Source organism: Capra hircus, chromosome 19 (genome assembly GCF_001704415.2).
Source record: "Capra hircus breed San Clemente chromosome 19, ASM170441v1, whole genome shotgun sequence".
Taxonomy (NCBI): Eukaryota; Metazoa; Chordata; class Mammalia; order Artiodactyla; family Bovidae; genus Capra; species Capra hircus.
This window is the reverse complement of record NC_030826.1, coordinates 35,239,705-35,255,718: the sequence shown is the minus strand read 5'-3', so window position 1 is coordinate 35,255,718 and position 16,014 is coordinate 35,239,705. Positions and strand designations below refer to the sequence as shown.

General features: G+C 44.3%; 1 protein-coding gene across 4 annotated transcripts; it reads left to right on the top strand.

Annotated features, from left to right (window-relative positions):
- NME1 (NME/NM23 nucleoside diphosphate kinase 1) lies at positions 770 to 12,194 on the top strand. 4 transcript variants are annotated; one of them, XM_005693642.3, is made up of 5 exons: positions 770 to 1,021; positions 7,711 to 7,840; positions 10,146 to 10,247; positions 11,288 to 11,400; positions 11,887 to 12,194. In XM_005693642.3, the coding sequence occupies exons 2-5, from the start codon at positions 7,715 to 7,717 to the stop codon at positions 12,002 to 12,004; spliced, it is 459 nt and encodes a 152-aa protein (XP_005693699.1). In that variant the 5' UTR covers positions 770 to 1,021; positions 7,711 to 7,714; the 3' UTR covers positions 12,005 to 12,194. The 4 variants fall into 4 exon arrangements, with proteins under 4 accessions (XP_005693699.1, XP_005693698.1, XP_005693702.1 ...); XM_005693641.3 differs by having other exon boundaries at positions 810 to 1,006; XM_005693645.3 differs by having other exon boundaries at positions 810 to 1,081.

Here is a 16,014-nt window from a genome sequence, read left to right as displayed (position 1 = left end):
AATAAAGGCCTTCTACTGGGAAACTTTTATTCCTCTGTGTCTTTTGGATTTAAATGTTTTACCAGATCTTCCTAGGATGTTCTGTGTATGTGTGTGCTTGTATGCATGTGTTTTAGAAATCTGACCTCTTCCATGCTACTTAAAAAAAAAAATTTCTGGCTGTGCTGGGTCTTTGCTGCTTTGCCTGGGTTTTCTGCAGTTGCATCAAGGGGAACTACTCTCTAGTTGTGGGGCCCTGGCTTCTCATTGTGGTAGCTTCTCTTATTGTGGAACAGTGGCCTCTAGCTGCGTGGATGGACTTCAGTAGTTGCAGTGGGCGGGCTCAACAGTTGCGGCTCACCCAGTCTTAGTTGCTCCTGGCATGCGGAAATCTTCCTGAACCAGGAGTCAAACCATTGTCCCCTGCACTGGCAGGTGGATTCACTTCTCAACCTTCCCCTCAATCCTGCTTTTAAAAACAGCATTTACATAATATATTGCATACGAATTTGCTCATTTGTTTATTGTTTATCCCCATTCTCAAGCCCATCGCCAGCTTCAAGAAAACTTATTCCCATACCCCAGACCCTGAAACAGCGCCTGGTACACAGACGGTACTGGGATAAGTAAATGTGCTTGGCAGGCTGGAAAGAACGAGTAAATGTAAAAACAGGGCTACGGTCTACTTCTAGGTCAGAAGCTCTTCAGACTTCGCGTGAGCGCCACCTCTCGGGAGCCAATTTAGTGGGGAAAAAAGAAAGTGAATCAAAGAATCTTAACGAAAAAAATAAAACTTGTAAAATGGCGGAAGGTGGCTTGCCGGAAGTGCAGGGAAAAACAAGACTAGCAGCTGCTCCCTAGAACGACGCCGGACTGTCAGGAGGAAGCGTAGGCGAGCGGTGTGCAGCAAAACGGGCCCTCCTGCAGCCGATCTAGGCAGAAGCGTTCCGCGCGGGTGGGTGCCAGGAACCTGGAGGACCTGGGCGCGTTTCCGGTGCTGGCGGCCGCAGACGGTGTTGAAGGCCAGGTAGCAGGAGGGTTGGTAAGAAGAGTTCGGGCTCCTGAGAGGAAAGGGAAACGAGTGGAGTCTGGGAAGGAGGAGGTGAAGAGGTGGGACTTGTTCTGCTTAGAGAGCTGGCCGGGGGATCGGATCGGAGGGAAGCGCCCGACTACTGGTCCAAACCTGTCAGCTCACGTCCAACGCCACGTGGGCTTATCTTTGCCGGTGGCTGCCTTTCCGCGACTGTAGCGGTTGTGTCTTGTTTCTGGGCAGCAATAAATTACTCACTCTGGTACTCTTGTCTGGAAAATCCCATGGACAGGGGAGCCTGGCGGATTAAAATCCACAGGGTCCCAAAGAGTGGGACACGACTGAGCATGCACCTACACGTACACACAGAATGAATGTCAGTTGTGTGTGTCGGTGTAAGTCCTTAGGGACTCTTTGTGGCGCTTTAGTCCCATTTTCTCCTGGGGAATCGGTGCTTATCTTGAGCTTCCACTAGGAGTTCTCCACCAGTTTTGGGGCTTTGTCTTTTTTTCTTGGAGCTGCAGGGTAATTATCATTTAAGAGATTTTCTCTGCTCTTATCGAGTGCTAGGCCCTGTGGCTAGGTAGTAGGACAGACACGGAAGTAAACCATCCCTGTATAGATGCAGCAGGCCAGTGGAAAGACAGATAAGCAGAAAATTCAAATATATTGTTACAGTGCTGTAATAAGAGGTAACTAAAGTACAGGAAGAGAGAGCCAGAAATTGCCAGAGGGATTGTCTTTCAAGATAAAAGGACTCCTTTCTCATCTTGTGGAGAAGGATCAGTTTCTGAGCCCAGTCTTCTCTGTAAAAGGAAAAGTCTAGAATCGGTTCTCTCTAGGCTTCCTTCCAGCGTGATGTCCCATGTCAGATATTACTCATGGTTTTAGTGTTCCCACAATCCACCATTTATTGGTCAGAATATGCTTTATGTCTCATGACATAGCATAAGTTGCATAGGGTTGGGTAATCTGGATTTTGGTCCTCATTCTGGTGCTCTGTAAAAGGAGATTGTAATGAAAGAATCTCTAATACCCCTTCTACGTCTAAAACCATGACTGTGGCAGTAGGTCAGACCACATTTCAGACTGCCCTTTACATTATCACTGTGGTTTCCCTCATCTGGATAGTTAAGAAAGATAGTGTCTTTTAAAAAATCTCCTGCCTTAGTTCTGCCACAGTATTGGGTACACAATACTGTGTTAGTTTGAAAACTGGCTCCTGTACACAGAAGGAAAGGAAGGCAAAAGAAAGGCCAGCCACTCAGATTGGTATGTGGCAGGTGTAATGAGCAACAGAGTCTGAGGCCTATCTTGGGTGTTTGCAAGATGAGTAGATCTCTGCTCTTATCCACCAGAATTTTAAAATTATATATAGAGGCCTTAACTAGGTACAGTCACATGGTTCAGTTCAGATGGCCTCAACAACCCCTTACTCTCTCAAGGCTGCTGTCCTTGGATCAGCCCCTAATGTGAGGACAGTAGGCAGAGTGTAAGTCCCAAGGACAGGGGTGGGGGTGAGGAGCTTGCAATTGCTGGGATCAGCTGGAGTGTCAACTGATGGTCAAAACCTCCTCCAGTACTCCATCCCTTGTGACCAGCCCTTACAGTCTCACCCCCTCCCCTTCTGCAGGGTCAGAAGTGTGCCCTGAGAAGTCAGCAAGTGGTTCTGCCACGTGGAGGTGGCTTGTTTGGCAGCTATCTGACTGCAGTGGAGGCAGATGCCACAGCAACAATATAAAGGCACGTGCAAGAGAAAAGACAGATTTAGATGATTCTCAAAATAAATAACAGTTTTCTCCATCAAGAGCCCCATAATTTGAACCACTGATTTACTAAGTCCCCTTAAGAGGCAGTAATAATGTCCAAGGCTATTCTGTTTTAGAGGACAGCTTTTCTCATTAAAGATTATTTTAGTATTCGGTTAAGATGGGCTTTGCACAAGTCATTTAAGACTTGCTGGATGAACTGAGTAAGGGTCTGTCTGTATGTTTTAATGTCCTCCAGGCCAATGGAGGGAACCAAGATGGTGGCTCTGTCCATGGGATTCTCCAGGCAAGAATACTGAAGTGGGTTGCCATTTCCTCCTCCAGGGATAGGGCCTAAGAGCGCCCACATTTCTAGAGACAGTGGACTGGTGGTAGGGTGCTCATCTGCTACAAATGGACAGGTCATTTAGTCATTGTGAGGGTTTGAGCCATGGCGGAGGTGGGTTCAGTTTGGTTCAGTTGCTCAGTTGCGTCCGAGTCTTTGCGACCCCATGAATCACAGCATGCCAGGCTTCCCTGTCCATCAGAGGCCTCCCTGTCCAACTCCCGGAGTTCACTCAGAGGTGGATAGATGGAACTTATTCTTAACAACCCCTTCAAAGGAAGGGAAGTTCTTTCCATGATGTGCTGTTCCTTTGTGAGAAGCTCTGCCCAGAGGAGCATTGTGTACAGTGCTAGAAGCTGTTGCTTTGTGGGGTGTATTGGGTTTCTGCTCTCTTCCAGAGCTGGAACCAAAATCCTAGGGGTACTCTCCTTCTCTGCCACAGTGCCCAACTCAGACCTTCTGGAATTATAGGTACATCTAACTCAAATGGTAGCCCAGCTTGGGAAGTGCCCAGAGCTTTAATTTGCCTCGCTGGTATTCTTTTCCATCTCAAAGGCAAAATAATCTGCTGCTCTAATAAGACTGCTGCTGTAATCCCCAGTCCCATGTATGCCTTGTCTTTACCAGGTGATATAAGGGATGGAGGCACTGTGCCAGGTGGGGAATAAAAGTCCTCCAAAACCCCCCAGTTCCTACAAAGCCTTGTACCTGTTTCACGTTCTTAGGGGTTGGATAAGCTTGTACCTTAACAGTGACAACTTCTGGGACAATTTATGTGACCAAAGGACTGCCAAAAACTTTACCAAGCTGTCTGGGCCTTGAATTTTCTGTGAATGCGCTGCCCACCTTCTCCCTCATGGATGTTCCAACAAAGCCTGCAGAGTGTCCCACAGCAGGGGCAAGTCATCACTTGTTGACATTCTCATATCATTGATGTAATGGACCTGTTTTATCGAAGTGGGGAAAGGAAACAGGGAAAAGCCTTGGGCTATCACCCTTTGGCATGTGGGGTTGTGCAGGTAGCCATGGGGAAGTCCTTGAAACATCCATTACTGCCTCTCTCACATGAAGGCAAATTGATCTTAGTTATCGGTGACTTATGCTTGTAAAAAGTGTTCCATAAATCTCCTTGAAGTTGAAGCGCATTAAAAAAAATAATTTCTTTTTCGCTGTACCAGGTCTTCATTTCTGCGTGCAGGCTTTCTCTAGTTGCAGTGAGTGGAGGCTATTCTAGTTGTGGTGCTTGAGCTTTGTGTGGCAGTGACCTCTCTTTGGAGCATAGGCTCTAGGGTATGCAGGCTCTGTAGTTGCGGTACCTGGGCTCAGTACTTGTGACTCGTGGGATCAGTAGTTGTGGTGCGCAGGCTCAGTTGCCTGTGGCATATGGAATCCGGACCAGGGATCGAACCTGTGTGCCCTACACTGGCAGGCGGCTTCCTCACCATTGGACCACCGGGGAAGTCCAAGATGAAACACTTTTGCAGGAACAGTTTTGCAAATCATCAGAGTAAAACAATGACTGTAAATGACAAAAAAAACTTTTAAATGGCTATAGCTAAAGATCTTATCGGAGAAGGCAACGGCAACCCACTCCAGTACTCTTGCTGAAAATCCATGGGTGGAGGGCTGGTAGGCTGCAGTCATGGGTCGCGAAGTTGGACACGACTGAGCGACTTCACTTTCACTTTTCACTTTCATGCATTGGAGAAGGAAATGGCAACCCACTCCAGTGTTCTTGCCTGGAGAATCCCAGGGACAGGGGAGCCTGGTGGGCTGCCGTCTATGGGGGTCACACAGAGTCGGACACAACTGAAGCGACTTAGCAGTAGCAAAGATCTTATGAGAGTTCATTGTAATTCAGTTGATAAGAAAATGTGATTTTTTGGGGATACACATTTACAAATTATAGTTGATAACATTATACCAAGACATAGCAGATTTTTAGAAATTTCGTACAAATATACCCCAAAGAAAGTTTAACATCACTTCTTATTTGATAATGCTTCCCATATAATTTAATATATTAAATAGGCTAATCAGTTTAATATCTGTCTTTTATAAGGAAAGAGAATATATCTTTTGAATTGTTCTAGAGGTTCTCTGGAAAATCCCAGAGTTAGTTCTAGGTCAGCAAAACTTTATTTAGGAATAAATTTTTGGAGAGCTTATCAAAAATACCAAAAGGTTTTAAAACACGATTAAATAGGATCTTAGGTCCCTGTGAATTAATAGTTTTCTATTTAACTTAAGTTACAAAGACTCCAAAGGCAAATACAGAAAGTTACATAATTGATAAAAAAACAAAACAACCTAAACTTAGTCCTTTTAATAGAGAAGACTCATAGAGAAAGACACCCCAAAACTTCTAAGAGAAAACTTTCATTCTTTCTCTCATGAAATTGTAAATCTCACCACATGTTTGAAATGTAAATATCACAGGAGAAAACTAAAACATTGCCCGCAGATTGAAGAAAGAGGGTGGGGAGGGGTGTGGAAACAGCCTGCTAGAGGACCCCCCTCGCACAAAATCTAGTCCTCAGCTTCCATCAAAGGCAAATACAAAAAAAAAATGTTTGTGAATCAAAGACCTGAGAAAGATAACATGAAGCACAAGAGATTTTGATAAAACACAGAATCTTTTTCTAGGCAAGTTACTCAAAAGGCTAAGAAAAGCCTCTCACAATCCTGTAAGGAACAGACCAGTAGTCCAACAAAACTTTGTCCTTTGAGCATATGAAAGTTGTTTCAGCTTTCATAAGTACACTATTGATATCAAACCTTATTTTTCTTTAGGCCAACTAAACAGAGCTTTTTTACAAATTGATTTTGACAATACTCTCTGGAGATAGAAATATATATATATCACCTATATATATATCATACATCCATAGACATATGAAGTACAGACACAAAGAATCCATAGAAATATATATATATATAGGTGATATAAAAGAATCCATAGCTGTCTCTCCAAAACTTGAGCCATGAATCCGGTATCCACTCACATGGCTAAAGCCTTTTACTAATATTTGTAGAGAAGACTAAAAATTTGGGAATTTCCTGGCGGTACAGTGGTTAGGACTTCATGCTTCCATTGCATGGGGCACGGGTTCAGTCTCTGGTTGGAGAACTAAGATCACTCAAGCCTCGCAGCGTGGCCAACAAGGTTTTTTTTTGTACTTGTCTTTGATGGACACTGAAGACTAGATTTTGTGGGAGGGTGGTCCTATAGCAGACTGTGTTTTCACACCCCTCCCCACCCTTTTTCTTCAATCTGTGGGCAATGTTTTAATTATCTCCTGTGATATTTACATTTCAAACACATGGTAAGATTTACAATTTCAAGAGACAGAGAAAGAATGCAAGTTTTCTCTTAGAAGTTTTGGGATGTATTTCTCTATTTCCGTAAGTCTAGGGTAATTACTGATGAAAATTTTTGTTTGTATTAGGGGTTGGACAACGTCGAGTGCGTCATCTGTTTCACTGTCAATCACTACAACATCCTCCCCTTTGTGCTTCTCACTTTCCCGAGGATTCTGTCTCTCAGTGCGCTAATCAGGCTTTGTCACAGCACTTGGACGTTAATCTGCAGCAGCTTGTGCTCTCCTAGCTTTGCTACATAAAAGCTAAGGTCTCCAACTTATCAGCCTGCTCTTTTACCTTGTCTCCCAGCCCCAGAGCTGGCAGAGCAGTGGATACCTGCATGTTCTTTAACTTCAGCTCTTCTTCCAGCTAACTCAAGCTTCAGCCTCTGGTGCGTCTGTGGCCAGTGGCTTGCCCGCTGTGGCGGCCATTCATTTCTCTTCATTGTTGCCTGTGTAGTTTCTCTAACAAACATGTTAAAGTAGCCAGGGTTTTCGGGGCATCTCTGTTCTCCTGTAGCGGTCCACAAGCATCAGACGTACAGGCCACCTTCCCCACACAGAGGTAGATATTCAGCTTGGAGTTCCTCTAGGGATGCTTCTTTCTCAAGGCCCATTTCTTCAGTGTCTTGGCTGGCTCCCCAATTATTAGTTCACAAATTGGCCCTGTACGTAGAGGGCAAGGAGAGACCAAAGAGGCAGACCACTGTAGGTTGGAAGGTGGCAGTTTTAATAAGACAGGGAACATACACATGAGGCTTATCTTGGCTGATTGCATTGTACCCACCCACCAGAATCTTAAATTATATAGAGGCCTTAACTGGGTTCAGTCACATGTTCTGTGCAGATGGTCTCAGTAACACCTTACCTCTCTCAAAGCTGCATCCTTGAATGGCTCCTGCTATGGGAACAGTGTACAGAGTGTATATTCCAAGGACAGGGGAGGGAGTGAGGAGCCTCTTATCGCCTGGGTCCAGATTGAGGGTGAACTGGCAGTCACATCCACTTGATATGACAGAAGCTTATTCAATCAAATGAATTATAACCCTGGCTTTTCGACCCTTCTCCACTCCAGGATATTAATTCATAGATGGGGAGACTGGGGTGGAATTAGGTTTTTACTAGAGAGTCCTGGAATTGATGTCACAGATTTAAAGCAGCTTTGTGGGATAATCTGCTTGAGAAGGATAATGAGGTAGGCAGGATATTCAGTGTTGCTTCATCCCTCCACCTGCCTATCCCCAGGACCATGGCCAGCAGCGAGCGCACCTTCATTGCCATCAAGCCCGATGGAGTCCAGCGAGGCCTCATGGGAGAAATAATCAAGCGTTTTGAGCAAAAGGGATTCCGTCTTGTTGCCATGAAATTCATGCGGGTAAGTGGACTTCATTCTTGCTGTTTCTATTACTTGATAGAAATAGGGGAACACCGTAGGTCAGCCTCTCTCTCCCTTCAGATCATTTTAGATTTCTCCATTTAGAGTGAATAAATGTCCTGAAACTGTGGCCTCTCCACCGAGTCTTGGAATACAGCGAGTTATTCAGGACTTTCAGAAGTAGCCTCCCTTTTCTCTTGGCAGTGCAGAGTTCCACATGTTACTGTAACACAGTGATTTCTGACACAAAGCCCTGGACCTGTTTGAGCTGCTGATCTTGAGCTTCCTGAGCAGATCATTTTAGAGACTCCCTGACCCTCACCTTTGCCCTCACCCCCCCACCATTTGAGGCAAATTGCTTTTCAGCAAGGAAGTCTTTTTATCATTGTTTACCACCTGCCTAGTGTCTAGCATGTATTAGGCGCTATCCGGGCATATAGGGGAAAGCTGTGGCTGTGCCCTTGGGGAGGCCCACCTGAAACAGAGAGCAAACGCCCTTGCAAGATACCTGCAAAGCAATATTTCAAAAACTCCAAAGGATTGATTGGCCAAGAACCCTTCTTCAAACACACCTGGGAAATAACTTAAATTCTCAAAGCAAATACATTAGGGGATCATCTTTTTTTTCCCCTATTAAGAGTCAACTTTAGTGAATGAGTCAGAGAAAGAGAGTCAGCTTTGGACTTTCCCAGTGCATTTCTTTTTTAGCTGTGCTGCATGGCTTGTGGGATCTTAGTTTCCTGACCAGGGACCGAACCTCAGCCCTGGCAGTAAAAGCACTGAATTCTAGCCACTGGGCTGCCAGGAAATTCCCCATCTAGTGCATTTTAAATTTTGTTTGATTTGCGCTATAGTTCCCATGTGATGTTTTAGAAAAACTGTGTTAATATAAAAGGGAGCAGACTGCTGTTAATGCTGAGGGGATAGCATGATAGAATGATTAGAACCAGGGATTGGATTAGCAGTGCTTTCCAGAGAGTTTGTATATTGAATTAGGTTTTGAAGATAAAGGGAAATCAAAGTATTATTGATCAGATATTTACCATGTGTTGGGCACATGTGTTTTCTCACTAGCTCTCATGACAACCCAGAGAAGTATTTATTTGTATTCCCATGGTTGTTAATGATAAGGAAGCTAACTGGGGCTTGGAGAGTTTGAGTAACGTGTGGTTACCCAGTTGGTGACGTAGCTAGGATTTTCACGCAGGGCTCTCTGACCCTTAAGTGCATACATTTTGTCCTTTAGACTGTTTCCTATCAAGGGCCTGGACTTGGTGAAGAATGGGAGGGGGGATAGCTGCCATGAGCCTACAGGGTTATTTAAATCTGATGTGAAGGAAAACTTGAGTTCCCTCCCACCTGTCCCTGCCTCCCCCACCAACACACAAAAAAAGCCAGTGCCAATTAATAGAATTAAAAGAATGTTGGTAAGGGAAGGTCATCAGGAGACAATCACTGCAAGTCTCCCATATGGATTGAGGGATGGGTCAGGATGAATACTAACGGGGTGATGATGTGGCTGTGTAATTTTACCTGGGCAAGAGATGATCAATGGGGCTGAACGATAGCATGTTCAGGATGTGCTTTTTGGCAGCAAACCCCCACGTTTGTGTGTATCACTGAAGTGTGCAGCATTCTGTACGAAGCAGTACTACAGAACTGGGAAAACTAAGGGATCTCATTAGACCCTTAAGGAGCATGTAAGTGGTAGCAAAGAGGAAACACAGGTGAGTCGAGTTGGCATTGCTAAGCAGATGGTTTGCTCTCTATAACTAGTCTGATTTGTTCCCAGATACCAGCCTTGCAACGTGAAAGATTTATTCTTTAGTAAAATGACTTATTGTTAGATGGCATGTGCTTTGGGGTGGTTTGCAATACCTGTGGAAATTGCATGGTCATTGCACTGGGCCTTTGCTATTTTTTAAATGTGATGAGAAATGCTCTGGTTCAGTTTGCTTTTCATCCAATGCTGAGACCACCTCCTTCTAACATTTTAGTTGAGAATTGTTTGGGAATACAAATTCATCGTATTGTTAGTTTTCCTGTCTAAAATACCATGGCTGCATTCAGTTCTAGTGTTCTGTAATTTTATGCTGATCAATCAAGGACAATAGGGGAAAATTGGTAAAAGCTGGAGCACTTATAGTCCCTGTCACTTCTTCCTTTTGGTAAGTTGAGTGAATTAGAATATAATAGAACAAGTGAGCTGAGAGCTCACGTTTTAAATAGCAGGATGGGTGAGTGGGAAATAACTAAACTGTGCTTAAATAGTTTGGGAATGAAATTTCTTTATCTTATGGGCTAGGCTTCTGAAGACCTTCTCAAGGAGCACTATATTGACCTGAAGGACCGTCCATTCTTTGCTGGCCTGGTGAAATACATGCACTCAGGGCCAGTGGTTGCCATGGTGAGTGTACATGTTTGGGATGTTGATACAGATGGCTCAGTTGGGAGCAAAGAGTGAATATTGTGATTCCTGCTCCTAATGCCAGGTCTTCACTGATGCGAGGATGCTGAGACTGGGGCATTGGACAATTAGGGTATGAGTTTTCTGACTCACCAAAGGCAAAATACATTTGCTTGGTGAGCTGAAGACTCATATCTGGGAGACATCAGGAGAGATATGCCTGATTGTAAGCTCCTGGAGGGTAGAGAGATTGTGTCTTATTTATTGTAGTAATTCTTCTTTGAGCACGTATTGGTTGTCATCTTTGTGCCAGGCTCTTTTTTAGACACTTGGGGATATAATCATGAATGAGACAAAAATAGGTAACTGTTTTCATAGCTTTCCTTGCCTGTATATCCTGAAAAGGGAGGATGGGCAGATAATAAAGAAACCAAAAATCATACATAGCAGCTAATGATTAGTGATGCACAGAAATGAAATAAGATGACATAATAGGAAGTGGCCACATTAGATTGAGTGGTCAAGAAACATGATTTTCAAACTGAGATCTGCATAAGAAGGAGCCGGCTATGCACAAATATACAGTGAAGAGCATTCTCAACCAAGAAAATAGCATGTGCAAAGAAGCTGGGGTGGGGAACTTTTTGGAGTACAGAAGGACATTTGGAATAGATGAAACCTGGTGGGTGAAAGGGAAGGTTGGGTGAGATTTATTCAGTGGCAGAGGCAGAGGCCAGATTATGTGGGGCTGTCTTGGCCCTGTACTTCATGACTGCTGGGAGGCTGTAGGAGTTTTTTACACTTGGTATTTTAAAAAGTCCACTCTGGCTGCTGTGTCAAGAATAGATAGTAGAAAAGCAAGAAGAGTGCAGGAAGACCAGTATTCCCAGTGCTGAACACTTAGATGCCCCATAAATACTTGTTCGATGAATGAATGCCATTTTATGAGAGCCTTTTATTTTCTTTTTGAATTAATAGTTTTCAGATTTTCTGCTGAGATTGATTTTTTTCCTTAACCATATCTTCTTTTGTCCTTGGAGGTCTGGGAGGGACTGAATGTTGTGAAGACAGGTCGAGTGATGCTTGGGGAGACCAACCCTGCAGACTCCAAGCCAGGGACCATCCGTGGGGACTTTTGCATCCAAGTTGGCAGGTAGGGGTTGTTGCATTTTACTCTTGTCTAAAATCCAAGTTAGGTACGTAAGAATTTGGTTTTCTGCAGCTGAGGGTAGACATGATGCCATATACAGATCCATTTATAATCAGAGTGTATTGTTTCCCTCTTTCTTGCTTTGGCTTTTCTTAGTTTGGCCTTGCAGGCCCTCTGCCTTTGGTCATCATCATCACTATGGTTGTGCCTCTGCTGGGAGAGTAGAACCTGGCCAGAGTCTTCCTGAAGGCTCCCACTGCTTGCATTAGTGTTCAGATGGGCTGAACATCAGAGGGCTGGCTGTGTGGAGGGAATTCTTTATCCTTACTTTGATGGCAATTATAGGTTTCTTCTTTTGACAAGGAATAATGTACATGGAGCTTTGTTTTTTTTATCCTGCTCTTGTGGCTGTAGGCTTTCTGGCAATAGGAGTGAGGGGAGCTTCTGGGCAGTTTAATCCTGGTTTTGGCCATCTCTTTCCCTATCCAGGAACATCATCCATGGCAGTGATTCTGTGGAGAGTGCAGAGAAGGAGATTGCCTTGTGGTTTCACCCTGAGGAACTGGTGAATTACAAGAGCTGTGCTCAGAACTGGATCTACGAGTGACTTGGAAGCAGACCACAATGCTCATCCCATGCTAGTTTCCCTCCCTCCTGCAGGCAAGGACCAGGCCATTTCAAACCTGGTTATTTCGGAGAACTTGCTTTTCATTTGGAGGGAAACTCTTGGAGCTGTGAGTGCTCCATGTACAGTGTTATATGCTATCATCAGATTAAAATGTTTCATCTCAAGGAAAGAGTCATTGAGTTACTTTTGTTTTGTTGTATTGCTTTGTATTCTTTTTTTAGGTACTTGGCTAATCTAATAGAGTGTAAATACCATATAAATTATTTATATTGGCCTGAGAGATCACACACACACACATTTTTATGCCTGTCCCTCTTTCCCCTGCATTCTGTCCATTCTTGGCACTGAGCCAGTCAACAGCTATCTGCCAGGGATCTGCTCAGTTGCCCAAACTGTACTATAGACATCAAGGATTCCCTGGAAATAAAAGATATTAATATCTTTCTTGCTCTTGAGAAGCTCTCAGGGATTCAGTGTTTGGGCGAGTGTGAGAAGTTGTAACTACTCCAAAACAGAAAAGCTATGTGGATCGTGGGCCTGGATTTCTGAGATGACCTTAAAAGATGCAGGAGTTATTTTGTAAAGAGTTTTGATTTGTTAGGATATTGATTTGGTTGCTTTAACAGAGACAAGATGTATTTGTATGGAAATTATAAGTTCAGACTGGAAATCTAATGTTGATCACTGTGATTGCTATTAACAGTACTGTATTGTATACTTCAAATTTGCTAGATTGGGTAGATCTGTTTTTCTCACCACAAGAGAGAGGGAAGGAGGGAGGAAATGTAACTATGGGAAGCTATGGTTATATTAATTAGCTTGATTTTATTAGCTTGCAGGTAGATAGAGCCACAGGACCAAGTTCTGGCCAAAGAGATGTGAAAAAGTGAAGGTGGTAAATTTAAGGTTGTACTTTGAAAAGAAGAGGTAATCCTACTTCCCGACTTCCTGGAAGCTGGATATAGGGGTGGTAACATCTGTCTTGGATTGGATGGAGGGGACTGAATCCCTGGACCACCTCAAGGATTAGAGCTTTACGACTATCGTCACTTCTATGTGCCATACCTGCTTGGATTCTGCCCTCCCTCCACCCACCCATCAGTTTTACTGAGGTATAGTTGACAAAATTGTAGATATTTAAAGTGTACAACATGATTTGATATAAGTATACAAACAATATACATTGTGAAAGGATTTATTCCATTGGGGGCCACCTTCTTTTGGAGCAACTGAGGACTAGATGTATTTCTATTTCATGCAAAGAATGGTGGGGTGGGTGGGGGGCGAGAGAGAGTACCAGGACTTTGGGGGAATGAATATGTGTGTAGTAAGACAGGAGAGTTGTGAAACTGCATACCTCATCTCAGGACTTAATGAAGCTCAGGTTCTTTATATCTCAGCACGGGAGGAATTCAGCAAGATTTATTAATATGGGATGCTTGTGAAGGGTACCAATGGGCAGGCAAGAGGGCTCTTCCCTGAGAACTAAGTGGGTTCTTTTAATATCAAAGGAAAAGTGGGGAGTTAGAGAATGAAGGAGGAAACAGAACAGGCTCCATCTTGAAAGCAGGACTCCATCCTGGGCCAGACTCTGGACTTTAAGCTATATGCCCAGTATCTATGGAAATGACATACCAACTGGAAAACCAGACCCCCTGGATGGAAGAACCCCAGGGCTCCTACTTAAGACTCTCCCTCGCCTGAAATACCCTAATTATCTGTAAAACCAAATAGAATCATAAATTCTATTATGCTTATTGGGGTATGACCACAGGCCTATTGATAATTGTCCACTGTTAACTACTTAGGCTGAAGGCATATGAATCACGGGTTAACTTTGTATCTTTCTTTTCCTTTGTTCAGACTAGTTTCAGAAAATTTGGGGAGATGGGTTTGGGCATGCACACTTAGGGTATGTAAGGTTTTCACAAAAACTGGTCGGGGTCCTTGGCTAAGAGGAGACTCTGCCTTGGGCCCGCCGGTGTAATAAACTGCACTCCACTATCTGCATTGTCCTTCTGGATGAGTTTGTTTCCTGGAACGCGTGGCTACAAGAAGACCACTTTCTTCCTCAATATGTTGCAGGAAAACGGGGCACAAGAGGATGGTCTTGTCCTAGGTCTTGGGATGGGCCACCAAGTGAAGGTCCTTGGCTTCGTGCAGGAAAGAATTTAAGAGCAAGCCATAGTAAAGTGAAAGCAGTTTTACTGCGAGATACACATTCTGTTACTGAACTTGTGTTCATGTGCCTGATGCGCAATTAGGCCAAACAATACCTAAATGTTGGAGTTTGGAGCAGAGAAAGACTTACTGCAGGGCCATGCAAGGAGATGGGTGGCTCATGCCCCGGAACCCCTCCCCACCCCCTGCCCCATTTCCCAGTTTTCAGCAAAGCATTTTTAAAGGTCAGGTGAGGGAGTGGGATTGTAGGGTGTGTGATCAGCTTGTGCACAATTCTCTAATTGGTTGATTGTGAGGTAACAGGGTGGTATCACTGGAGTTAACATATTCCTTAGGCTCTAGGAGACCTGGGGGCTATGTGTCCTTGGTCATCAAATAGTTAAATATCTTCCATTTAGTAGGGGCTTTCACATGTGTAAAACTACTCAGGAAATGTGCATCAGGTACTATTATCTCAGTACTTCAGAGAGGAGCTAAAGTAGAGGATACTGGGGGAAGGACTGTCCCAGAAGGCCCCATGGGGGCCTGGTTGGTTACAATTCCATAGGTAGTCTGTCTCAGGAGGCAAAGTAGCCCTGAGATGTGGGGTGGGTAGTTTTTATGGACTGGGTATGTTCATAGGCTGAAGAGTAGAAGGAATATTCTAATCACTTTGGAGAAGGGGGGGGATTTCCATGATTCGGGCTGCTGCCCACTTTTTGGCCTCTCAGTCTTGGCCTTGGAACTGTCATGATGCCTGTGTTTGTGTCATTTGTTGTAGGAAGGGGGACCCCTTCCAGAGCCCGAAACTGGGCTCTTGTCTAACACTCGGAAATGAATTGTCCGACAAGACACACGTGCTGACAAAGCAAGAGATTTTATTGGGAAAGGGCACCCACGTGGAGAGCAGCAGGGTAAGGGAACCCAGAAGAACTGCTCTGCCACGTGGCTTGCAGTCTCGGGTTTTATGGTGATGGGATTAGTTTCCGGGTTGTCTTTAGCCAATCATTCAGACTCAGAGTCCTTCCTGGTGGTGCCCTTCTTGTTCAGCCAAGATGGATGCTAGAGAGAAGGATTTGGGGAGGTGGGCGGACCTGTGGTGTCTCCTTTTGACCTTTCCTGAACTCTTCCGGTTGGTGGAGGCTTATTAGTTCCATGTTCCTTACTAGGACCTCCTGCTGTAAAACAACTTATGCAAACAGTTACTATGGTGCATGGCCAGGGTGGAAGGTTTCAATCAGTGTGCTTCCCCTAACAATTTAGCATGCTAGTGCATTACAATGAGAGTATACCGAGGCTCAAGGTCTAGTGAAGATGAATCTTTCACCATTTTGGGCCTAGTCAGTTCTAACTAGTTTTTGTTATATCCAGGTTTTTTCAAGGCTGTGTTATCTTTTAAGGATTGTGCTCTGCCCCCTTCTCTTTTTGTTTATACCTTCTCCAGTCTTCCCAGGAAGAAAAGGAGAGTTGAAAGGCAGAGGGCTGCTACTGACTATAACCACAAGGTGATATTAGTGACCAGACCAAGCAGCAAACAGCTTTGCGGAGAAATATTCGTGAAATTCCCACTCTTTCGCACAACTGACATTTGATAACTCTGGAAAGGAAACTCAAATAAAAGTGTGCTGCAGATTGGGGCCCAAGGGAACACTGGGTGTTCCTGCTCCAGGATGAAGACTGCCAGGGTACTGTGGTTTAATGCTCTGCAACTAGAAGTTTGGAAAGCCAGCAAAGTGTAATAGAGGCCTCGACTGTCAAATCATCTAACACAGGTTATCAGTGCAGTGCCAGGACTCTTAGGGTGGTGACACAGTTTCTATGGTTAGCTC

What these genes read in the sequence shown, in the direction of transcription:
- NME1 (XM_005693642.3), top strand. Translation starts at nt 7,715, where the DNA reads ATGGCCAGCAGCGAGCGCACCTTCATTGCCATCAAGCCCGATGGAGTC. An exon ending in TTGCCATGAAATTCATGCGG is followed by an intron (nt 7,841 to 10,145) that starts GTAAGTGGACTT and finishes CTTATGGGCTAG; the next exon opens with GCTTCTGAAGACCTTCTCAA. An exon ending in CAGGGCCAGTGGTTGCCATG is followed by an intron (nt 10,248 to 11,287) that starts GTGAGTGTACAT and finishes TTGTCCTTGGAG; the next exon opens with GTCTGGGAGGGACTGAATGT.